The sequence below is a fragment of the Zalophus californianus genome, unplaced genomic scaffold (assembly GCF_009762305.2).
Source record: "Zalophus californianus isolate mZalCal1 unplaced genomic scaffold, mZalCal1.pri.v2 scaffold_30_ctg1, whole genome shotgun sequence".
In the NCBI taxonomy this organism is placed as follows: domain Eukaryota; kingdom Metazoa; phylum Chordata; class Mammalia; order Carnivora; family Otariidae; genus Zalophus; species Zalophus californianus.
The window spans coordinates 48,305-74,172 of record NW_023365535.1 but is presented as its reverse complement, the minus strand read 5'-3'; the positions used below and the strand labels follow the sequence as shown (position 1 = coordinate 74,172).

The 25,868-nt window shown below is 46.3% G+C and overlaps 1 protein-coding gene across 1 annotated transcript in view; it reads left to right on the top strand.

The window, feature by feature from the left end:
* Nucleotides 1-539: 539 nt before the first annotated feature.
* The window catches only part of LOC113933925 (tetra-peptide repeat homeobox protein 1-like), a 52,354-nt gene continuing 27,025 nt past the window's right edge, over nt 540-25,868 (top strand). Inside the window, exons 1-3 of the mRNA XM_035725980.1 lie at nt 540-1,822; nt 3,472-3,552; nt 23,700-23,787. Of these exons, the coding sequence (XP_035581873.1) occupies nt 1,764-1,822; nt 3,472-3,552; nt 23,700-23,787 (228 nt within the window). The 5' untranslated portion in view covers nt 540-1,763. The remainder of the gene's footprint in view (nt 1,823-3,471; nt 3,553-23,699; nt 23,788-25,868) is intronic.

The window sequence follows — 25,868 nt, the reverse complement described above, 5'->3', positions numbered from 1 at the left end:
AAGTGAGAAATCCCAGCTGCCAGACGTGCTGTAGGCCTGGCAGCCCCTTTGGATCTCAGATGCCAATCACTGGCAGCAGGAGGGTTTCCTGCTGGACTGGAGAGCCTGCCGACAGTTGTGAGAAGCAAAAGTGCCCTCTTTCCTCTGCTCCTCCCCAGTGTTGTGCCACCAGGAGTCTTCATGTTGTCTTCCCAGACTTTCAGCTGAAAGGGTTTTATGCAAGAAGCACAAAACATTTGGGGAGCCTGGGTGGCTCATTTGGTTGAGTGTCTGACTCTTGGTTTTGGCTCAGGTCATGAGATTGAGGGATCGAGGGACCTCAGGGTCATGAGATTGAGTCCTACATCAGGCTCTGTGCTTGGCGGTGAGTCCACTTGAGATTCTTTCTCTGCCTCTCCCCCCACCCCCGCTCGCTCTTTCTCCTGCTCTCTCTCAAATAAATCTTTAAAAAAAAAGAAGAAGAAGAAGAAGCACAAAGCATTTTTTACATGAAATTATTTTTTTCTTTAGAGAAAGAGAGATAGTGTCGGGGGGGCGGGTGGAGGCAGAGGGGCACAGGGAGAAGGAGAGAGAATCTTAAGCAGGCTCATGACCTGAGATCATGACCTGAGCCAAAATCAAGAGTCAGACTCTTAAGAGACTGAGCCACCCAGGTTCCCCATACAGGAAAATACTTTTATACAACTTAATCCTGAAGACACATCATGTTTAGGAATTGGTCAAGAGGAAATCTGAATCTTCAAACCATTTCAAAATGGCTTTACATACCCCACCACCGCTTTTGTCCCCATCATTTATCTGGGGAATGGCCCACAGAGATCATGTACTTTCTGGGGCAGTGGCACTTACTAATCAAACTACCTTACTCTCAGGTGCATACAGGGGGAGGTGAGGGAAGTGGGTTCAGGCTCGTGGTCCACTGTTGCAAACTGCAGCTGATCTGGAATGCCAAGCACAAGTTAACAGCAGCCAGACACTCCCGAGACAGATGGGGCCGTGGAGGGTCACCAGCATGGGATGGACCTCCCTCTTGCAGCTTTGGGCAGGGGTCACAAGTTGGTGCCCCTAGCATCTTGATTTCATATCGCCCATCAGAGCATGGGCCCTTGATCGTGGGCAGCTCAGGGAAACCAGATGGCCCAGCCAGCATCTGGGTTGTTTTAATGGTTCATTTCCCTCCAGGGGTTGGGAATTCTTGCACTTGTTGCAGGTCCCAGCTCTGTTTGCGAGCCTGTTCCTCGATTCAGCTTGGCGCTGATCGTGCCATGCTTGAAACAGCTCTGGCAGACCACGTAGGGTCCAGCTTAGAGTCAAGTGCAGGCATTTGGAGTCTGTTGAGTCCAGGGTTCCAGATGATGGGACTTCCAGGCCATGCTGGGAGAGCTGTGCTAAGACGCAGCATCAGCCCTGCTCCAAGGAGGGCTTGAGGGGATGGTGGAGATGGGGGAGGGGGGGTGCCTCGTTCTCAGGACACATTGGGAAGCCCACCCTGTTCAGACACCAGCTTGGCCCTCCATCCACAGCTTTTACCTTGCTGTGCAGTGAGCTTGAGTCTGACGAGTTCTTGTGTGAGTGGCTCGTTTTCTCTTTTTCCATTCGTTTTTTCAGTAGTCGCTAGATTGTTGTATCAAACCTGCATTTGTATTACAGAATTTACCTTAAACTTAGAAGTCTCTTTTCATTTTCCAGTTGAGTACCTTCAGGTATCTTCAAGCCCTCCTTGGAGCAGGGCTGATGCTGCGTCTTAGCACAGCTCTCACAGCATGGCCTGGAAGTCCCATCATCTGGAACCCTGGACTCAACAGACCCCAAATGCCTTCAGGTATCTTCAGGTGTACGTGATGCCCGTTGTTAACGCGTAGATTATTAATGAAACGGAAAAGGAATCCTAGTCTTCCTTCAGAGGGCAGCAGGGAGACTGGAAATGCGGGCAGCGCATGGGCCAGGGCACTGTGGCTTCAGGGTCCTGAGGGCAGGCAGGCAGCAGCCCTGGCGAGGAGCATGGGGCCACAGCGGGCTGGGGTTCTTTCCCTCCTAGCTGATGTGGGTCTTGTTTAAATTTCAGGCCTGTAATAAGGACAGATTTCTGAAACTTCCGTATAGCATTGTACTTGTCCAGCTTTCTGATAGCCAATTAAGAATAGATAAATATATTTTAAAACAACTGAAATCCCAAGAACTAAAAGACTTCTGATAGTTTACTCTGAAAGGCTCCAGTATCATCTCCATTTGTGGATGTAACTCACCCACTAAGAATATTACTTGTGTCCACATGAATCAGTTTGAAAAATACAGGAGCATATTTAGATTATAACAAATTTAGTAGGTCACTCTACATCCACATGATCATTTGCATCCTCCCTCTGTGAACTCAGGTATGCTTCCTACCTGTGTGCTTTGGAGTTTTGTCTCCTAATGTCAGTTACACGCCGGTCACGTTAGGATGTGTGGGATCACCACACAGAAGAAATGGGAAGTCACTCGCCCTTGGGCTGTCTAGTAGGCAGTACAGTCAGAATCCTGTGTGGGTGTTGGTGGTTAAAGTCCATACAGGCAAGGAACTTTTTGGTACCATAAATTCTTTGTGATCTCCTGGTAAACATAATCATGCAGCATTAAAAAAGTAAAATTTGTTATCAATACATTTTCACCTATTATAACATTATTTTAATAAAATTATATAGAGTTTTAAAAACTAAAATTTATAAATCAACAGATGTACTTTTATAAATTGCCTTAAAATAAGGTGCTTCAGTGTCATGTCCAGAGACTTACTGTTTAAGCATTTACCTGTTGCCTGTGAGTCGGGTAATCTAAACGACTTTTTTCTACTTCAGAGCTAGTTCTGGGAAAGTTGCTGTGATGTGTGAATAGTTAAAGCCTTCCCATACAATTTTATAAATACAGATCATGGGGATGTGCTTCAGGCACATGGGAGAAATGCAATATGTTCATAGCTTCAAGGAAGTCAGCTGTTTATGGCAAATGCAGTAGCTGTTAGAAGAAAAACATGCAAGTAAATTTAGGAATTTGCTAAATTGTTTTATAGAACTCATGCGAAATTGTGAGGATTATTTAAATCCCACTAAATTCTTGGGTACCCATGTAACTCCTGAGTACTCATACACAGTATGACAGAACTCCATGAAGTATATTTCCACCTTTAAACTTGGAATCTGGGACAGCCCCAGGCGACATGGAGCTTTTGAGCAACTCCCAAGTGCTCGACATACACCTATCATTAAGTAGTAGTCTTTTAGAACCAAGAGAAATTGCCACACCTCTGTTGAGCTTAAAAATTATTTCCCTTAGTTATCCTCCATCCTAACCTAGTGTTGGCACATAAAGTATAGGAAAACCAACCATCGCTTTTGGTACATAACATATGAAAAATATTAGTTGGTGATTGAAAAATTTCCAAGTAATTTTGTCTAATTATAATGTAATTAATTCAGATATTCTGTATTCCAGGACCTTTTTTCAGTCAGTGCTTATGTGTATGCCCAGAAGCCACAACTGGATATTCATAGTTTTGAAGGCACATTTACCAGGGTAAGTTAAATCTTTTGTTAAATACAAATATATTCATTGTGTATATACGTTAAAAACAGCAAACCTTAAATTTGAATAAATGAGAACAGAAGCTTTGAATTGAAAAGGGAAAGCCTAGAGAATGTTTCAAGTTCTTAAATTTTCCCACATCCGGTCTCTGTGGGATATACTCAGTACAGTGTTTTTGTTTAGCATATTTACTCTGGAGAAAGTCCTTCTCCCTGAAAATATTACGAGCCAGTAAGATGAAGTACTTTCACTAGTTCAGTGTGAGTTTGGATAGGATTTAATAGACTGTGATACCCACATTGTTTCCTGGTTTGTATTGACTGGATGGCTGTGCATCTGCTCATGTACACGTGTGTGCTTCATTGGATTCTTTGCACGATCATGGTGTTTTGCTATAGCTTGAAGTCCCTTCTCCCCAGTGACTCCCCAATCAGATTTGGAGGACTCAGTAACTTTTGATTTTAACAGCTGATATTATAAATGCTTCATAATACTTAAGGGGTTTGTGGGGGCACCTGGATGGCTCAGTCGTTAAGCGTCTGCCTTAGGCTCAGGTCACGGTCCCAGGGTCCTGGGATTGAGCCCCACATCGGGCTCCCTGCTCAGCAGGAGGCCTGCTTCTCCCTCTCCCACTCCCCCTGCTTATGTTCCCTCTCTCGCTGTGTCTCTCTCTGTCAAATAAATAAATAAAATCTTTTAAAAATATATATATAATCCTTAAGGGGTTTTAGTATATGTCTATAGTTTACTTTTAATTGCTGCAGATTTCTGTTGGTATAGTCTGCTTCGTTTCCCTCTTGTTCACGTACCAGGATTAGTGAGCAGTTGTCATCATTTGAGAAAGCACTTGCTAATGCCAGATAATGAGGAAATTATGGGGATGTAAAAATGAGGATGCCTGTGGAGGAGATAGTCATTGGCCATTGCTTTGTAACTTTATTTTTACGAGTGCTTCAGTAACAGTATGTTCAAGGTGTTCATGGAAACAGATGAGGGAGACGAGGCAGTGCATAATGAGGTCTGGAGAGAATACCGAGATCTTTATGTGTTTTTGTAAAGATATTTATGAAGAAAGCATCTTCTAATTAAAGACAATGTAGCATTATTTGAGAAAAAGCCTTTCCAAAGGGCTTCCTTAGTACGATAAGAGTTATTAACTTAGGGGGCGCCTGGGTGGCTCAGTCAGTTGAGTGTCTGCTTTTGGCTCAGGCCATGATCCCAGGGTCCTGGGATTGAGCCTCACATCAGGCTCCCTGCTCAGCTTCTCCTTCTGCCTCTCCCACTCCCCCTGCTTGTGCGCTCTCAAATCTTTCTTCTGTCAAAAAAAAATGGATAAAATTAAAAAAAAAAAGTTATTAACTTAGCCACTATTAATATTTTGGAATAATATTTACTTACTTCCTTTCTGTTTCACAGATTTATATTGCTTATCAGTTGCTAAGAGTTGGAAATGTCTGCTAGACAATGTGTGGAATCCTCCTGAAATCCGTGCGAGGGAGCAAGAGTTTGGCTGAACACAGCCAGGCTGCAAAGCGCAGTTCACACAGTGCGTGACTGAGCATGGGACAGTGCGTGACCTGTGTGCATGGCCGAGCGTGTGAGACTGTATGTGAGTGAGCGTGCAGATGTGGGGGAAGGGTAGCTAGGCTCCTTCCTGAAGGTCTTGTCAGAAGAAGGAAGAAGCCATTTAAGGATTTTCAGCTTAGAAGAGAGATTGTAATATTGGTGTACGTAAAAGAGTCCTCTAGACTTCCGGTTTGCTTGGGATGAAGGCAGTCACCTGAATTTGCTTCCGTCCCACTGCGTCCCCAAACCGTACGGGTCAGGTGCAGGTAGCTCGGGCTGCCTGTAGCTCGTGCACGCAGCACACAGGGGAGAAAGAAAACTCTGTGAGCTCCAGTTTCTGTGGTGAGGAAAAGTACCCCACATGGCACAGTCACCTCCAGAGCCAGGAGAGGGCACAAGGATTTTCTCTCAGGATTTGGATCTGATGGCGGCTTTGTAGTTCTCTGAACTTCTGTTTAGCTCATGTGAGTTACCGCATGTTCTTGATGGGAACAGTCCTGGCCTTTCGTGGCCTCCATTTAGTGTTTCTGACAAGATTTTATTTCACCCCTTTTAAATACATTCATAGTGAGTTCCGGATTATTTTAGGAGAAAGAGCTTTATTTTTTGTGTACATCTTTCAAAAAGGAGGAAAGGAAAAACCATGCTAAATAACTGGTTTTCTAACTGGAAAGTGGAAATCACCAGTATTAAGTGAGCGTTTAAAGAAGTGACATCTGCATATATTCCTTTTCTAGAGTATGAACTACAAGGGAGAGAAAACATAGTGTATATCAGCCTAAGTAATTAAATAAGAATCAGAGCAAATTAATTCAGGTGTCCTGTGGCAATTCACGTATTATGTATTCTGTTGCCTGAGCAGCATCTAATTATGCACATTGTGAATACTGTCCGCTGCTTACCCTATAATGTCAGGGTAACCCCAGCTGCTCACTGCATGACATCCCGAGTGATAGAAATGATCCATGTTATTATTGATAGAATTGATTTGCTTATTGTTCAGGACCTAGCAACTCTCCCTGAAGTTTAGAGTTTAAAACTGTAGCCAGTTTGAAATACTATCAGTGTTCCTAGGCCTTTAACATCGCCTTCCCATTTAATGTTCTTTATATGTACTTTCTGCTGTCATTTCTTCTGCAAACCATAGCACACTCATCATTGTTCAGGTCTTTTCCAATCAAAATACTCTATCCTTTCTAAAAAGCAGATCTCTGTTGTTTGTTAAGAGGGGTGCACTATTGTGAAAACAGCTTCACGTGGTGACATTTTGCTTTCTCCCTCGCCAGAGCAAATTTCATCTTTGCAAACTGTGTAACATTAAGGAGAAGGAAACCGAGAGACAAAGTGACTTAGAGATAATTTCTTTCCCATCTTCCCAATCTTTATTCTGTACTCTATGAGATTGGTAAAGAGCTATCTTTTACAATAATTTTCTTAATATTAGAAAAAGTTTAATGTTTAAAGTCCATCATTGTTATTACAGAATTGAAAAGAAACTGCATAGATATTGTGTGCACACAGTATGCTTGAGGAGTGACTGGTTCTCTCTCCTCTTCCCGTGTCTCTGGATGTGTGATATCAGTAAGGGAAGAAGGATTTTGTGACATCATTTCTTCTTAAAATGCTAACTTTTTAGTATGCATTTTAAATGGTGATGGGGTCATCATTCTCCTTTGTTTCATCATAGCTCCTCCATTTGTCTTTGAATTCTGAGTTCCATCCAGGATAAGGATGAGTGGTTTTGCCCAGAGTCCTAAAGTAAAACCCCATTTTCCTCATGTCTCACTCTGCTGCTTTGACAAAGCAAAAATAAATAATCTGGGCTTCTGAGATTTAAAAAGAATTACAGAACATTATATAAAATATGTGAGTGAGAGAATCTTACACATTTCATTTTCCAAAAGGCCTTTTTGTTCCAGAAGTCACTGAAGGGACCCCCTGTCACCACTTCCTAGTGTTGGAGCCACATGGAGTTTTAAACATTTTTAGTGTTTTTAAAAATTTTGGGTCTTGAGCTTTTTCACACCCTTTCTCCGTAATCGGGAGGTGAACGCCACCCACGGCACATCAGGCGAGCCACACGCTGTGCCAGCCCTGTGTCTGTCCTCGCCCTGGAGCCATGGGGCCGCGGGCACTTGCCCTTCACGGGTCCTCCTCCCTGAGGGCACTCAGGAGGGAGTGTTGCCTTGGCTGCTTCTAAAGGCCACACGGACCAAATCGCAGGAGAAGGACATCGAGGACGAGTTGTGTAATTGTCACCACACTGCCAGCACACAGTAGGACTAGTCTAGAAACCAGCTTCTCACACAGATGGAGGCCGCCGGCACACGGGGGTTGGGCCCTCACCTCTGGGCAGCGTGCGGCCTCCGGGGACCCCCAAGCCTCCGAGCAGAGCCATGTGTTGTCTGCCGGGAGGGCTGCATGGCTCGAACTTGCGCTCACCTGCCCTGCCGGGGGGTCCTGCACAGCTGCGTATCTGTTATTACTGGGAAGCGTCGTCCGGCAGGGACTGAAGTAACTGTGCTCTGTGTTGTAGCATTCTCGTCGTGTGACTGATTCAGGTCCTCTGCAGTTGGCCAGGGCCCAGTGGTCACTATGGTGGGCTCCACCATCGCAGAGGGTCTGACGGGGGTGGTGGTTTGGCAGAGGGTAGAGAACTTGGGGTGTAAGACCGTTTGCAGACATCATCTGCTTAATCGAATGAGCTGCTGTGTGAGGAGCCTTTCGCTGCTGACCTGCCCATAAGGCGGTCCTCGGCGTGATCGTGATCGGGCTTGTGCCTCATCAATACGCTTTCTGACAAGAAGCGTCCGTCACGCGGCCTCTCGTTTGCCCCAGCAGAACAGAGAACGAAGTGTCCCGCAATTGCATTACAGTTTCCTTCTTGTGGACAAGAAAGCGGTGTGGTGTAATTAGGTTTGATTGGGGTGCACGTTTCCGGTAAGATCTGAAATGAATGATGTTGCCATAGTGACGCATGTGGCCAGCAGTGCGTGAAACATGAAGCAGTTCATTCGACAAGAGCGGACATCTGTTAGCTGCCAGGGTGCAGAGCATGTTGACACTGCCCAGAAATGGTGGACGTGCCGTGATAAATGAGCAGACGGCGCTGGCATGCTAGGGCAGGTCGTCTGCACCGAGTCCGCTGGGGAGCCCCCATCTCTGCGCCGGCTGCTCCTGAGAGCGGTGCTGCGGAGGGCTCGGAAATCATAAACCTTCGCTCCGGCTGCAGCCTGTTAGAGCGAGCCGCGAATTCCTTTGTTGGGAATCTTTATGCTCCTGTATGACAGAGCATTCCCAAACCACACCCTGAGACAGGTCGTTTAGGATGCGCACCGTGTCGATAGCACCCGTTACCTGGCTTGGCCGTGCGGTTTGCACCCGGCTCGTGTCAGCTCCCAAGGCCGCATCCTCTGCAGCGGGAAGCGCTGTGTCCACAGTGGCAGGGGCAGCGGACCATGGCATGCGTGCCTCGCCGGGGAGACCTGGCGCTGGGGGTTATGTCCTGTAAGCCAGGGGCCCTGTAAGCTGGGGCCAGGCACAGGCTCTCTGGCCTGCAGACGACAGCTGGGGCCTCTGGCGCCAACACACCTGCAGGGTCTGGCACTGTGCATGACCGGAGCGCGCACTTGTGTGTGTGCTGGGCTGTTCACCCCAGGTGAGGCACTTGATGCAGGCAGTGGTTGAACAGAGGCCTATTGTACTGGGAACCGCGGTCTTCTGAGAAAGCCTCATTTACAGCAAATACAGATTAACAAAGAATATGGCCACAGTCTGCAGGGTATTAGAAGTTGTGTTTCCATCCCTCATTGCTTCGTCGTAAAGTCTGAGTAGCTTTGTGTTGATCTCACGTGATCATTGCTTACGGCCTGGATCCTGCGCTGGAAGTCCATGGGGTTGGGTGGGTGGCCTGTCCCCAGTGTGCCGCGGGCAAACTTCCCTTTGTTTCTGTGTGGTTGCCACGCCCTGGCTGTCCCACGCACGAGCTGCAGTGTGGCCGCGCCACCCGCCAAACACTGGGTCAGAACACTTTGCAGCTGCGTCTCCAGCAACGTGTCCTCTGCCTGCCTGTGAATCTTCTCCGTCACTGCCCTGAGACGTGTGCCTGCAGGACTTTGTCCTTAGAAATTGAGTTCCCCTCTACCTGCTTTGCTGCTCGTCCTCCAGAGCACTCTGCCTTATTAAGGAGCTACAGCATTTTCCTTCTTCAGGAATCACAAAACACGCCTTTTGTCCAAAGACATTTTCCGTCCCTGGCGCTCTCCTAACGGCCAGGTCGCGGGGAAGCCTTCTGGTGGCGTCTGCCCATCCCTATCATGAAGCTTCAGACTTGGGACATACTAACAGTTGAATTCAGATGACAAAAATTGTATGACCTATCAATTGATTGAAATCATGAAACTTGTTTAAGATTTGAAAAGCGGTTTTGCATTACTGACTCTTTTAGTAACTGGTTTAACCTTAGACGCCCCTGCTGTACAAGAGGGTGTAGAAAGTCTCAAACTCGCCCTGACTTTCCTGCTCAGCGTTTTACAGGGTCCGCTGTGAAATAGAAACATCATTGAAAGTTAAAAAGATCCTTCCAGGATTCACCTTAGTATGTTAGAAGATATGCACCCCTATATAAAGGAGCGTCTGCATCCATAACCCAGTCTCTCACCCAGCGAGATGCAGATGCATTCATCCAAATGGCAAAATAACTGAGCCAAAAATTTCATCGTTTATTTGATGAAATGATAGTCATTTGTTTGAACATGTCTGTTATAACCTCCATAAAGCGTGATTTATCAGCAACTAGGACGATGGTACCAGATGCAGCGTTTGACTCGGACGGCAGGCCACTGGGGCAGGTCGCGCCAGCGTTGGGCACAACCACCGTGTGCTGTCAGTGCGGTCCGAGCTCCCTCACAAGGCCACCTGGTGCACAGCAGCAGCCCCCTTGCTTCCCTGCCCTCGCTCAGCCCTCGGTGACCCCTGGTCGACCGTATGCCTCAGCCGGTCTGCCTGTGCTGGACTTCTCCCAGGAGTGGAAGCTCACACCGTGTGGCCTTCTGTGTCTGGCTTTGTTTGCTCAGCAGACACTTTCCAGGTTCACCCGCACTGTCGTGTGTCTCAGTACCTGACTGCTTTCTATTGCGGGGGATACTCCGTCGTGTGGATAGACCACATTTCATTTCCATCTCAGTTGAAGGACATTAGTGTAGGTTTTCCTGTTTCTGTTTGGAAGAATGCTGCTATGAGCAAGGTTCTAGCCAGGGCGGGTAGGCAAGAAGAAAAAGGCATCCGTGCTGTAAAGGGGAGTGAAGCTAGTTTTGTGTGACATGGTCTTCAAACAGAAAATCATAAGGAGGGGTGCCTGGGTGACTCAGTCGTTAAGTGTCTGCCTTTGGCTCAGGTCATGGTTCCGGGGTCCTGGGATCAAGCCCCTGCTCCCCAGGAAGCCTGCTTCTCCCTCTCCCGCTCCCCCTGCTTGTGTTACCTCTCTCACTGTGTCTCTCTCTGTCAAATAAATAAAATCTTTAAAAAAAGAAAATCATAAGGAATCCCCTAAAATCTGTTAGAAGCAATAAATGAATTTAGTAAGGTTTGAGATACAAGATGAATATACAAAAATGAATTGTATTTCTATACGCTAGCAACGAACTATCCAAAAATAGAATTAAGAACACAATTCTGTTTATGATGGCATCAAAAAAATGAAATCAGTATTTTATAGTGTTAAGATGGCAATAGGATTCCCCAAATTGATTTACAGATTCTACACGATTCCTCTCAACATCCCAGCTGCCTTCTTTGGAGAAATTGACAAGCTGATCCTAGAATTCCTGTGGAAATGCAGGGAGGGTGGGCGCCCAGAGTGGTGTAAACAATCTTGGGACAAGAGCAAATGGAAGGACTCCACAGTTCCTCATCCCAGAGCCTGCCACCAGGCTGCAGGGATCAAGACAGGATGGTGCTGGTGTGAGGACAGACCTTGAGATCGAGGGGGTGGCATCCACAGTCCGGACATCAGTCCCTAGCTGGACACTCAGACGACTTCCAATAAGGCTGCCAGGACGGGGTGCCGGGAGGAACTAAAGCCTGACGCTGCCGGTCGACTGGATTCCAGCACGGGTGCCGCCATCCTCACTGGGGAGGACCAGCCCCTTCAACTGACAGGCAGGGAGAGCAGGACGTCCACATACAGAAGAATGAAGGGGGACCCCTACCTCACACCACACACAAAAACTAGCTCCAGATGGATCACAGACCTAAATTGAAGACCTAAAATGATCATTTTTTTAAAGTGCTGAGTTTTCAGAAACTACTCTAAACTTGTCTTTGGTTTCATTCTCTTTGGCTCCATTAAGCACCAGAATAAAGAACTTCTAGGTATCTATCTTAATAGAAAGCTTTATAGGGCACCTGGGTGGCTCAGTTGGTTAAGCGACTGCCTTCAGCTCAGGTCATGATCCTGGAGTCCCGGGATCGAGTCCCACATCGGGCTCCCTGCTCAGTGGGGAGTCTGCTTCTCCCTCTGACCTTCCTTCCTCTCATGCTCTCTCTCTACCATTCGCTCTCAATAAATAAATAAATAAAAAATCTTTATAAAAAAATAAAATAAAAAGCTTTATAAACATAACCCAAAAAATAAAATAAAAAATAAATGTAAACTAAGCCCAAAAGAAGAAAGAAATAGTTTAAATCTGGATATGTTATCTTTTAATTATTTTAAACTAAATTTTTAAATGCAACAGTGTATTTACTATTTTAGCATGTGCTTGTATGTGTCTATGGGAACTCTGTGGCCTCCCATAATTTCAAGGGGTCTTTGTACATTACTCTAGAGAGTTCTCCAAACGGCAGCAGGAAGCAAATGTAACTGCGTAGTTGGAGTTTTCATCTCAGAACGTAAAATGTTATCACCAGGCTGACTGAGGACAGTGAGCTAAAGCAGTGTGTTAAGGTAGCAGTCACTCGGGGCACCTGGGTGGCTTAGTTGGTTAAGCGACTGCCTTCGGCTCAGGTCATGATCCTGGAGTCCTGGGATCGAGTCCCGCATCGGGCTCCCTGCTCAGCGAGGAGCCTGCTTCTCCCTCTAACCCTCCCCCCTCTCATGTACTCTCTCTCTCTCATTCTTGCTCTCTCAAATAAATAAATCTCTAAAAATAAATAAATAAAAAATAAAATAAAATAGCAGTCACTCTACAGCTCCAGATTTGCTGTCTAGAAACAGTCTGTGATCGGAGCAGTAATCATGATGTGCCTTTGGTTTTGGAAAATACTTGCTGTCCACATGGAGTATTGCATTTGGGAATGCCAGAATGCTCGTCTTCAGTAGTCTCGGGAGCAAGATGCTCTAAGTAAACCATCTACCATGTGACTCAGAGAGATGCCACCCTCAAGCTGTGGTGGGTTAATGGGCATAGGACCTGATCGTTGGCACAGGAAGAGGCGGGCGGATGTGCCTCTGACAGAGGGGCTCTGCCTCTGCACAGAGTGTCTGCAGAGCCCAGAGGCCCATCAGCACCCAAGTCCAGACCGTAGGGAACACACTGGAGCAAGTTCATTTACAAGGAAGAACGAGAGAGCAGAGAAGACTGTGGCCTTGGGCTCAGGAGGCTTCACCTGGACCCACACTCAAGCAAACAGTATAGAAACACAACGGGAACCAGGCCTGGCCTTGGTATCTGATGCTGAGGAGCTACTGCTGTTTGTTGCTGTGATAACATGGGGGTTACATTTATTGTAGCAGCCCCTTCTGTTGTTAATAGCTGACACGCTCAGGCAGGAAGTGGCAGGTCCCAGGAGCGTGGCCCTGAGGTGGTCCTTGCTGATGTGAGGCCTCCATTCGCCACTTTACATGATGCCATTCTGTCCGCTTTGGGGTATGTTGGACATTTCTCTTAAGAAACGCAGACGGGGGCGGAGCAAGATGGCGGAGGAGTAGGAGACCTAGATTTTGTCTGGTCTCAGGAATACAGCTGAATAGGGATCAAACCATTCTGAACACCTACGAACTCAACAGGAGATCGAACAGGAGAGTAGCAACAACTCTCTGAACAGAGAAGCGACCACTTACTGGAAGGTAGGACGTGCGGAGAAGTGAATCCGAGGCGATATTCGGGAGGATAGACGGCGGGGGAGGGGCCTCCGTCGGCCGCTTCTGGCAAGTGCTAGAGCCGCGGAGCACAAAATCGGACCTTTTAAAAGTTGGCTCGGCGGAGGGACGTCGCTGCAGTGGCTAAGCGGGGGGTGGAATCCTCCCGGGACAGTGTGGTCTCAGGACCCTCGGGGTCACAGAGAGACCGGGGGGTGCCTGAGTGCGGCAGAGCTCCCAGGTATCAGAGCAGGGAAGCCGGCTGCAGAGACGGAGCAGAGTCGCGGGCTCTCAGCTCGGGGTTGCCACAAACTGTGATCTGCGGCCCAGTCGGGGCACGGCTCCCCCAGCAGGGACCCAACAAGCAGCAGATCCGGGGAGACTCCCCTTCCTTCCCGGGGAGGAGCGGTGCGGGAACACACTGCAGGGATCTGCTGGGTTTGGAGACTCCGAGCGGGGTCGGGTGCCAGAGATAGAAACGCTCGGTCACAGGCCAGGTGAGCACGGAGTGCGGCCAGAGACCGGGGACACGGGAGTGACTGCTTTTCTCTGGGTGCGCACTGAGGAGTGGGGCCCCGAGTTCTCGGCTCCTCCGGGCAGAGACTGGGAGGCCGCCATTTTCGCCCTGGTCCTCCAAAGCTGTACCGAGAGCTTGCAGGGAACAAAAGCTCCTGAGAGCAAACTGGAGCAGCTTCCTTAGCCCGGACGGACAAGGGCGGGGCAATTCCGCCTCCGGCAAAGGCATTTGGAAACCACAGCAACAGGCCCCTCCCCCAGAAGATCAGCACAAACAGCCAGCAAGCCAAGACCAAGTTGATCGATCAAGGAGAATAGGAGAACTCCAGCGCTAGGGGAATACTGCACATAGATTCATGCCTTCTTTTTTTTTTTTTTTTTTTTTTTACCATGATTCATTATTTCATCAAAGTTAATTTTTGTTGACTTTTTTTATTTTTCTTTTTCCCTTTTTCAACCAACATCTTATAAATCCCTTTTTTTTTTAAAAAAAAACATTTTTTATTTTTTTTTCATTTTTAGAGTCATATTTTATCCCTTCATAGTAGTTATCCTTGTTTTTGGCATATATATATAAGTTGTTCTCTCTTTAAAATTTTGAGGTACAGTTTCTTCTAACAGATCAAAATATACCCTAAACCACTAGTGTATGGCTTTGTTCTAGTCTCCTGCCTGATCACATTCTCTCCCTTTTTCCTTTTTTTTTTTTCCTTAAATCTTCTTTCTTTTTTCAAACAACTTATCTTACCAAGTCCTTTTATAAAATCTTTTATAATTTTCATCTTTACAGTCATCTTCCATCCCTTCATTGTATCAACCCTTATTTTGTACATATATGTCTTTCTTCCTTTAAAATTTTAGGAGGCACTTTTTCTAACAGACCAAAATACGCCCAAAATCTAGTGTGTGGCACTGATCTATGCACTAGCCTGATCATATTTGATCATATTCTGCCTTTTTTGAATTGTTTTGTTTTTGTTTTTATCTTTTTTTTCTTTTTCTCTTTCTTTTTTCTTTCTTTCCCTTTCTTTTCCCCTGGTTTCAGGTCTTTTCTGATTTGCATACAGTATATTTGCTGGGGACGTTGTAAACCTGTTAGCCTTTTGTTCTCTCATTCATCTATTCTCCTCTGGACAAAATGACAAGACGAAAGAAATCACCTCAGCAAAAAGAACAAGAGGTAGTACCGTCAGCCAGGGACCTACTCAATACGGACATTAGTACGATGTCGGACCTAGAGTTCAGAATCATGACTTTAAAGATACTAGCTGGGCTTGAAAAAAGCGTGGAAGTTATTAGAGAAACCCTTTCTGGAGAAATAAAAGAACTAAAATCTAACCAAATCGAAATCAAAAAGGCTATTGATGAGGTGCAATCAAAAATGGGGGCACTAAATGCTAGGATAAATGAGGCAGAAGAGAGAATCAGTGATATAGAAGACCAAATGATGGAAAATAAAGAGGCTGAGAAAAAGAGAGAGAAACAACTACAGGATCACGAGGGCAGAATTCGAGAGATAAGTGATACGATAAGACGAAACAACATTAGAATAATTGGGATCCCAGAAGAAGAAGAGAGAGAGAGAGGGGCAGAAGGTATATTGGAGCAAATTATAGCAGAGAACTTCCCTAATGTGAGGAAGGAAACAGGCATTAAAATCCAGGAGGCACAGAGAACCCCTCTCAAAATCAATAAAAATAGGTCAACACCCCGACATCTAATAGTAAAACTTACGAGTCTCAGAGACAAAGAGAAAATCCTGAAAGCAGCTCGGGAGAAGAGATATGTAACCTACAATGGTAGAAACATTAGATTGGCAACAGACCTATCCACAGAGACCTGGCAGGCCAGAAAGGACTGGCAAGATATCTTCAGAGCACTAAACGAGAAAAATATGCAGCCAAGAATACTATATCCAGCTAGGCTATCATTGAAAATAGAAGGAGAGATAAAAAGCTTCCAGAACAAACAAAAACTAAAGGAATTTGCAAACACGAAACCAGCCCTCCAAGAAATATTGAGAGGGGTCCTCTAAGCAAAGAGAGAACCTAAAAGCAGCAAAGAACAGAAACGAACACAGACAACAGACAGTTAACAGTCACCTTACAGGTAATACAATGGCACTAAATTCATACCTTTCAATAGTTACCCTGAATGTAAATGGGCTAAATGCCCCAATCAAAAGACACAGGCTATCAGATTGGATTAAAAAACAAGACCCATCAATATGCTGTCTACAAGAGACTCATTTTACACCCAAAGACACCCCCAGATTGAAAGTGAGGGGGTGGAAGACCATTTACCATGCTAATGGACACCAAAAGAAAGCTGGGGTGGCAATCCTTATATCAGACAAACTAGATTTTAAAACAAAGACTGTAATAAGAGATGAGGAAGGACACTATATCCTACTTAAAGGGTCTATCCAACAAGAAGATCTAACAATTGTAAATATCTATGCCCCGAACATGGGAGCGGCCAATTATATAAGGCAATTAATAACAAAAGCAAAGAAACACATTGACAACAATACAATAATAGTGGGGACTTTAACACCCCCCTGACTGAAATGGACAGATCATCTAAGCAAAAGATCAACAAGGAAATAAAGACTTTAAATGACACACTGGACCAAATGGACTTCACAGACATATTCAGAACATTCCATCCCAAAGCAAAGGAATACACATTCTTCTCTAGTGCCCATGGAACATTCTCCAGAATTGATCACATCCTAGGTCACAAATCAGGTCTCAATCGGTACCAAAAGATTGGGATCATTCCCTGCATATTTTCAGACCACAATGCTTTGAAACTAGAACTCAACCACAAGAGGAAAGTCGGAAAGAACTCAAATACATGGAGGCTAAAGAGCATCCTACTAAAGAATGAATGGGTCAACCAAGAAATTAAAGAAGAATTAAAAAAATTCATGGAAACCAATGAAAATGAAAACACAACTGTTCAAAATCTTTGGGATACAGCAAAAGCAGTCCTGAGAGGAAAGTATATAGCAATACAAGCCTTTCTCAAGAAACAAGAAAGGTCTCAAATACACAACCTAACCCTACACCTAAAGGAGCTGGAGAAAGAACAGCAAAGAAAGCCTAAACCCAGCAGGAGAAGAGAAATCATAAAGATCAGAGCAGAAATCAATGAACTAGAAAGCAAAAGAACAGTAGAACAGATCAACGAAACTAGGAGCTGGTTCTTTGAAAGAATTAACAAGATTGATAAACCCCTGGCCAGACTGATCAAAAAAGAAAAGAGAAATGACCCAAATCAACAAAATCATGAATGAAAGAGGAGAGATCACAAGCAACACCAAAGAAATACAAACAATTATAAGAACATATTATGAGCAACTCTATGCCAGCAAATTAGATAACCTGGAAGAAATGGGTGCATTCCTAGAGATGTATCAACTACCAAAATTGAACCAGGAAGAAATAGAAAACCTGAACAGACCTATAACCACTAAGGAAATTGAAACAGTCATCAAAAATCTCCCAAGAAACAAAAGCCCAGGGCCAGATGGCTTCCCAGGGGAATTCTATCAGACATTTAAAGAAGAATTAATACCTATTCTCCTGAAATTGTTCCAAAAAATAGAAATGGAAGGGAAACTTCCAAACTCATTTTATGAGGCCAGCATTACCTTGATCCCAAAACCAGACAAAGACCCCATCAAAAAAGAGAATTACAGACCAATATCCTTGATGAACATGGATGCAAAAATTCTCACCAAAATACTAGCCAATAGGATCCAACAGTACATTAAAAGGATTATTCACCACGACCAAGTGGGATTTATTCCTGGGCTGCAAGGCTGGTTCAACATCCGCAAATCAATCAACGTGATACAATACATTAACAAAAGAAAGAACAAGAATCATATGATCCTCTCAATAGATGCAGAAAAAGCATTTGACAAAGTACAACATCCTTTCTTGATCAAAACTCTTCAGAGTATAGGGATAGAGGGTACATACCTCAATATCATAAAAGCCATCTATGAAAAACCTACAGCGAATATCATTCTCAATGGGGAAAGGCTGAGAGCTTTTCCCCTAAGGTCAGGAACACGGCAGGGATGTCCACTCTCACCACTGCTATTCAACATAGTATTAGAAGTCCTAGCCACAGCAATCAGACAACAAAAAGAAATCAAAGGCATCCAAATCGGCAAAGAGGAAGTCAAACTCTCACTCTTTGCAGATGATATGATACTGTATGTGGAAAACCCAAAAGACTCCACCCCAAAACTGCTAGAACTCATACAGGAATTCAGTAAAGTAGCAGGATATAAAATCAATGCACAGAAATCAGTGGCATTCCTATACACCAACAACAAGACAGAAGAGAGACAAATCAAGGAGTCGATCCCATTTACAATTGCACCCAAAACCATTAGATACCTAGGAATAAATCTAACCAAAGAGGCAAAGGATCTGTACACAGAAAACTATAAAATACTCAGGAAAGAAATTGAAGAAGACACAAAGAAATGGAAAAACGTTCCATGCTCATGGATTGGGAGAATCAACATTGTGAAGATGTCAATGCTACCTAGAGCAATCTACACATTCAATGCAATCCCCATCAAAATACCATCCACTTTTTTCAAAGAAATGGAACAAATAATCCTAAAATTTGTATGGAACCAGAAGAGACCCAGAATAGCCAGAGGAATACTGAAAAAGAAAAGCAAAGCTGGCGGCATCACAATTCGGACTTCCAGCTCTATTACAAAGCTGTCATCATCAAGACAGTATGGTACTGGCACAAAAACAGACACATAGATCAATGGAACAGAATCGAGAGCCCAGAAATGGACCCTCAACTCTATGGTCAACTTATTTTTGACAAAGCAGGAAAGAATGTCCAATGGCAAAAAGACAGTCTCTTCAACAAATGGTGTTGGGAAAATTGGACAGCCACATGCAGAAGAATGAAACTGGACCATTTCCTTACACCACACACAAAAATAGACTCCAAATGGTTGAAAGACCTAAACGTGAGACAGGAGTCCATCCAAATCCTAAAGGAGAACACAGGTAGCAACCTTTTCGACCTTAGCCGCAGCAACTTCTTCCTAGAAACATCGCCAAAGGCACGGGAAGCCAGGGCAAAAATGAACTATTGGGATTTCATCAAGATAAAAAGCTTCTGCACAGCAAAAGAAACAGTCCACAAAACCAAAAGACAACCGACAGAATGGGAGAAAATATTTGCAAATGACATATCAGATAAAGGGCTAGTATCCAAAATTTATAAAGAACTTATCAAACTCAACACCCAAAGAACAAATAATCCAATCAAGAAATGGGCAGAAGACATGAACAGACATTTCTCCAAAGAAGACATCCAAATGGCCAACAGGCACATGAAAAAGTGCTCAACATCGCTTGGCATCAGGGAAATCCAAATCAAAACCTCAATGAGATACCACCTCACACCCGTCAGAATGGCTAAAATTAACAAGTCAGGGAACGACAGATGTTGGCGGGGATGTGGAGAAAGGGGAACCCTCCTACACTGTTGGTGGGAATGCAAGCTGGTGCAACCCCTCTGGAAAACAGTATGGAGGTTCCTCAAACAGTTGAAATTAGAGCTACCGTTCGATCCAGCAATTGCACTACTGGGTATTTACCACAAAGATACAAATGTAGGGACCCGAAGGGGTACGTGTACCCCAATGTTTATAGCAGCAATGTCCACCATAGCCAAACTGTGGAAAGAGCCAAGATGCCCATCGACAGATGAATGGATAAAGAAGATGTGGTATATATACACAATGGAATATTATGCAGCCATCAAAAGGAATGAGATCTTGCCATTTGCAACGACGTGGATGGAACTGGAGGGTGTTATGCTGAGTGAAATAAGTCAATCAGAGAAAGACATGTATCACATGACCTCACTGATATGAGGAATTCTTAATCTCAGGAAAGAAACTGAGTGTTACTGGAGTGGTTGGGGGTGGGAGGGATGGGGTGGCTGGGTGATAGACATTGGGGAGGGTATGTGCTACGGTGAGCGCTGTGAATTGTGCAAGACTGTTGAATCACAGATCTGTACTTCTGAAACAAATAACGCAACATATTTTAAGAAAAAAGAAAAAGAAGATAACAGGAGAGGAAGAAAAGGGGAGTATGTCAGAGGGGGAAACGAACCATGAGAGATGATGGACTCTGAAAAACAAACTGAGGGTTCTAGAGGGGAGGGGGGGTGGGGGGATGGGTTAGCCTGGTGATGGGTATTGAGGAGGGCACGTTCTGCATGGAGCACTGGGTGTTATGAACAAACAATGAATCATGGAACACTGCACCAAAACTAATGATGTAATATATGGTGATTAACATAACAATAAAAAATTTAAAAAAAAAAAAAAAAAAAAAAAAAGAAACGCAGACGGGTTGGGACAGAAAACACATTGCCGGAAGTCAGTTCCTGGCACTTCTTGTTCTCACATTTGTAGTTGAAATTTCTTGCATGTTTTGCTTTATCCCCGCAGTCGGTACACCTGTGTACACGCATGTGCACATGCACACGTACGCACACACAGCACTGTGAGAGCGATGCTCCAGCACACGCCCCGAGGGTGTCCCGGGTGCGTTTGCACACAGTCGGGCGTCTGGCCATAAGACATTCTAAGTCAGCGTTGTTCTCCTGAGGTCAGCTCCCATACTAGAGCAGCATACGTGTGCCGGCGCCTGGTTGTCCTCGGGACCGCCCGGCGGGACCAGCTCCTCATCAGCCCCTCCAGGGAAGCCGCATGAGCATGGAAGTCTGTAGACCCTCCTCTCCACAAACTCGCCCAGGTTCCCCTTGCTTCTCTCCGGCCCACCGAGGCAGAGGTGCAGAGGGGCTCACACCTGAGGGCAGGATGCCGTACGTGTCTGAAGAACCGTCAGCCGCACCTCCCACACACAACCCCGTCGTGTCTCAGGTGCGCTTCCCGCCGCAGCGCGGCTTCCTGCTCGCACTCCGAGGCTGCCTCGTGGCGTTGACCGCCAGCCGTTAATAACTCCACGCGTGGCTCCAAAAACCAGTTCAGGGGGACACGTGGTTTTTCTCTAAACATATTGTCATCTGCTTTTAAAAATATTCGCGTATTCCTAAATCCGTGTTAAGTACCACAAGTAACAATAGTCTGCAAAGTCAGGAAATTAAAAAAAGAAAAAAAAACAGTTTTTCCAACAGATCCAGTTTTCAGGACAGGAGGGTATTACGTAACAAAGCGTCTTCTGCTTTTTTGTTCAGTGCTTTCCAGCCTTGGGCTCTAGCTAGAAAACTTTTTCATCTGGTTGAGAAACAGTAATGTAATTGTTTCCGTTTCTGTCCTTTGGTGTCAGCATCCTCTTTCTGCCAAACCTCCCCTTCCTCTTTATTTATTCATTTATAATTAAAATCAGTTAGCATATAACATATTAGTTTCAGAAGTACAGGTCAGTGATCTGTCAGTCTTATATCACACCCACTGCACGTTACATTACGTGCCCTCCTTACTGCCCATCACCCAGTTACCCCATCCCCCACTTACCCATCTCCCCTCCAGCAACCCTCAACTTGTTTCCTAGAGGTAAGAGGTTTGTCTTATGGTTTGTCTCCCTCTCTGGTTTCATCTTGTTTGATTTTTTCCCTCTCTTCCCCTATGATTCTCTGCCTTGTTTCTTAAGTTCCTCGTTTCAGTGAGATCATATGATAACTGTCTTTCTCTGATTGACTTATTTCGCTCAGTATAATGCCCTCTAGTTCCAACCACATTGATGTAAATGTTAAGTATTCATCCTTTCTGATGGCTGAGTAATATTCCATTGTGTATATGGACCACGTCTTCTTTATCCATTCGTCTGTCGATGGACTTTTGGGCTCTGTCTACAGTTTGGCTATTGTGGACATTGCTGCTATAAACATTGAGGGGCAGGTGCCCCTTCTTTTCACTTTTCACATCTGTATCTTTGGGGTAAATACCCCAAAGTATTTGGGGTATTTAGTAATTGGGTAAATACCCAATTGCTGGGTTGTAAGGTAGCTCTATTTTCAACATCTTGAACCTCCATACTGTTTTCCAGAGTGACTGCCCCAGCTTTGCATTCTCACCAACAGTGTAGGAGGGTTCCCCTTTCTCCACATCCTTGCCAACATTTGGGACGTTAAAATATGTGATATTACAGTTAGCTTAATGAAGGACGAGATGTAGCTAAATCAGGTGCTTAGGCATATTTTGCCTTGATAAAACTAAACTGTCATTCAATAATTGTACTTAGTACTATATTTAATTCCCTGAACCTTAGAATTACTTCCTAATCTTGCCGTTGGGAAGCAGAGGTTGATGACCTGACAGAGTCAGCACGTGCATGAAGAGCAGAGGCATCCCCAGTGTCAGGTGCCCGAGCTTACAGACGCCAGAGGCCATGCGTGCTGCCGTGCTCCACGTATCAATGTCTCCTCCGGCGTGAGGAGGAGGTCTCCTGCAGTACTGCTTTAGGAGAATCTTTGGTGCTGGAGAGGCCAGTGTGACCCCGGGTCCTGGAGAAGACGCAGGAGAACGCAGTCCGACCTGTGCCCTCTGCGCACGTCCTGTTCATTCCTGTGTCTTCGGTGAAGTGTCGTAGCAGGTTTCTTCCAGTGGCTGGTTGTCTGCTGTGTGCGGTACTGATGCAGCCAAGGGGTCTGGGTTTCTTTGTCATACTTTTTACTTCGATGCACTTTTGTATTCCTTACGTCGTGCGGACTGTGAACTCGTGGTAAGCGTGTGTTCGCCCCCGCCTTGGTTCACATGCTGTCTGGGTTTGTGAGTTGGGCGTGCCCACACCCTCTCCCAGACAGGCTGGCTGTGACTTGGGACGGCTCGCTCACGCTGGGTCATGGGGACGTGCTTGTTGGACAGCAGTATCATGTCACCGCCTCGGCAATGGAGGCAATCGTGTGTTTCAATTCCTTTTTCCATGATGAGTGGAGAGTGTGGGAGGAGGACACGCTGATACCAAGCGTGAAATAAACATAGTTCTCATACACACGGTACAGTTGAGGTGATCATGGAAGTGCGTTTGAAAGGGAGCGAGGTCAAGCAGCCATCACTGAGCTTTGTCTCTTCGGTGTCTTGGCCCTGATCCAGTTGACAGCATACTCGATGGTGAAGGGAAAGAATCAAAGTGAGGGGGACCGATTGCTGGAAGCGTGGTGTCTTAACACCGAGGCACAGGAGTGTGGGGTTTACGTTCCTCTTAATTCTCTGAAGCTGATCCTTCCTTTTCCCACACTCCAGACATTGCGTGGAACCACCATTGCCTTGTGTCGAGACCAGCTCTCTCCCCGGGCACTCTGGTCCAGGTGATGAGGGGCTGTGACTTGGGTATCAGGATTTAAAATCTCCCAGGTGGTGAGTGGGCAGCAGTGCTCAGGGTCTGCTGGGATGCGCACAGTCAGACACAGAGCCACTGCCCAGCCTGAACGCAGCATCCGCACCCTGTTGATCTGAGGCCGTGGAGCAGGAGACCTAATCTCATGGGCACCTTGGAGGTCCTACCCACTCTGCTGCCTTGATGTAAGATACATGCAATCTTCAAAGAAAAACTATTCATTTAAAACCAAAATGTTTTATTATAACAGTATGTAGTCTCAAGACTTCTTAAGAACGTGAGCATTTGCAAGGTATATATGGATAGGGGCGCCTGGGTGGCTCAGTTGGTTAAGCGACTGCCTTCGGCTCGGGTCATGATCGTGGAGTCCCGGGATCGAGTCCCGCATCGGGCTCCCTGCTCGGCGAGGGGCCTGCTTCTCCCTCTGACCCTCCCCGCTCTCCTGTACTCTCTCTCTCTCTCATTCTCACTCTCTCAAAATAAATAAGTAAATCTTTTTTAAAAAAAGGTATATATGGATAGTAGAATTTACATAAGGAGACCAGTATAAATGTAAATTTATCACTAGGTAAGTAAATGTGTAACTGTCAAATCTTAACATAATTTAGGGCGAGTGCCTCTGAACAGTTCTGTGATTATGAGCTGATGCCAGTCGACGGCCTTGCTGAGCACCCGATGTGGGCGGAAGGCATCCTGGTCAGTATAACCTGTGGGTCACTGGCATGGCCCTATATGTAAATTCAAATTGTACTCTCCGAAATCTCATCTTTAAGAATCTACCCCACATAAATAATGGTTTTGTAGCTGCATTTTTTGGTGATAACAAAAAATTTTAAACCATCTGAGTATCCGTGTTTGGGAGGAAGATCCAGCAGAACATTGTGTACCATACTGGGTTTATGGTATACCCCCTAAAAATAACATAGAATACCCCTGTGTGTAGTCATGTGAAAAAATAGTTTATAAATGCATACTTGTCTGTACCAGTGGAAAAGTTGGAAGAGGTTATATACCTAAACTAGGTGATCCCAGGGTGTGAGAGGGTACAACAAGTATTTACAACTTTTAATATAAATGAAGGCCTCCAATTCCAGAACGATGGAGTGGATGTTCTTCTCCCTGTCTGTCCTGCTGAGCACACCGTGCACCTGACGTGCTACGTGCAGCGCACACAAGAAGACCGTGAGCGGGGAGGGAGGAAGGCAGGCTCGCCCCATCAGGAGGACCAGCAGTCAGTTCCCTGGTGTTCCGCTTCGTGCCCAGACTGGGGCCTGGAGAAGCCAGCGATGCAGAAATGCCAGTGGGCACAGACAGGCCGAGAAGAGCTGCTCTCTGTGACCGAAGGAGCAGCCTGGCAAGACGGGAACACTCACGCTTCCATTCCAGCCGTTGGAGAAAGCACAGCACACGTGGCCCCGTGATGATGTGACGGACGGAGGAGTCACCACGGCGGTGGCCATCCCATGGCCACATGTAATGTGTCCAGTCAGCGCATGGTGCAGCAGCAGCTTGCACAGTGTTCCCTGTCCATTTGTGCTCAGCAAGGCCCCACCCTCTGTCTCCGAAGACCAAGTGGGGACCCTAGACTTCCAACCTCTCCTGGCTGTCCACAGATGACCCAGCTCCCAGGCCAGCATGGAGTCCAAGAAGGCCAAGGGTCGGACTTTCATGTCTGCTGGGCGGGCAGCCTGGACGGCCATTGTCACAAACAGAATCAGCGCGGTGAAGAACTGATGGGTCGTGCCAGACTAGGGGTGGGCGAGGGCGTGGATGTGGCCACGGATGCAGGCGAGGACCATGTTGGTGCAGATGGGACGCCTCTGCATCTTGATGGCCATGCTGGCCATGCAGATCCACACATGACGGTGACGTGAAGCTGACATGCTGCGCGGTGCCGGGCACTGGTCTGATCCTGCGCCACTCAACATAGGGACGGCCAGTGGGGTGCCAGGCGGGGGATGCGGGCAGCCCCCTGTGCCGCTGTGGAATCCAGAATTGCTGCAGGAGAAGTCAGAAGAGAGGCCAGCAGCCCTTACTCAGGAGGCTGGCGGACACGAGAAAGGCCTGTGGTAGGCGTGCCACCCAGGGGGAGGAATCACACATTTCCTTGTGAGGTAGCAGTTTTTTCTTTAAACTAGAGTTGTTTCTTATGAAATGCATATTTTTCTTATTTTTTCCTACCATTTCATTGAGATACCTGGTAGTTGCTATATTTTAAACTGGAGAGCTCTAATTCTGTAATCGTCTGGCATTTCAGGGGCCTGGCAGGTCCCAGCAGCCGTGAAGTGCGCTGCCCAGCTGACATTTCATGTAGACGGTGGACACTGCTGGTTGTGTTTGAGGGAGGGAGGAGAATGAAGGGTCCTTATTCTAGGAAGGTGGCACCAGTCAGGAGGTCAGAAGCCATTCCCGAGTCTCGCAAGTCGGGATGAGCGGTGAGGGCCCCAGAGTACATGTAGCCGCGGCAGAGCCCCCGCACCACACCTGTGCGGCTGGTGTGAGGAGGTCTGAGGGTTGGCAGAAAGGACGGAGCATGATGAGGGCGGCGTGTGGGGCAGCTCCGTCACCCTCCTCCGCCTGCGTGCCTGTGGACCCCCTCGCCAGCCTCAGCCGGTGTTTCACAGTGGGGCGGTGGGCGGCAGGGGGGCGGCAGTGCCCGCAGTCAGGCGCTCAGGGGGCGCTCCGGCAGGGGCGGGTGCTGCTGGTCAGGGGGCGTGCGGGCCAGGTGGCGGAAGGGGAGGCCAAGGCTGTGCGTCCACAGGGTAGAACAACCATCC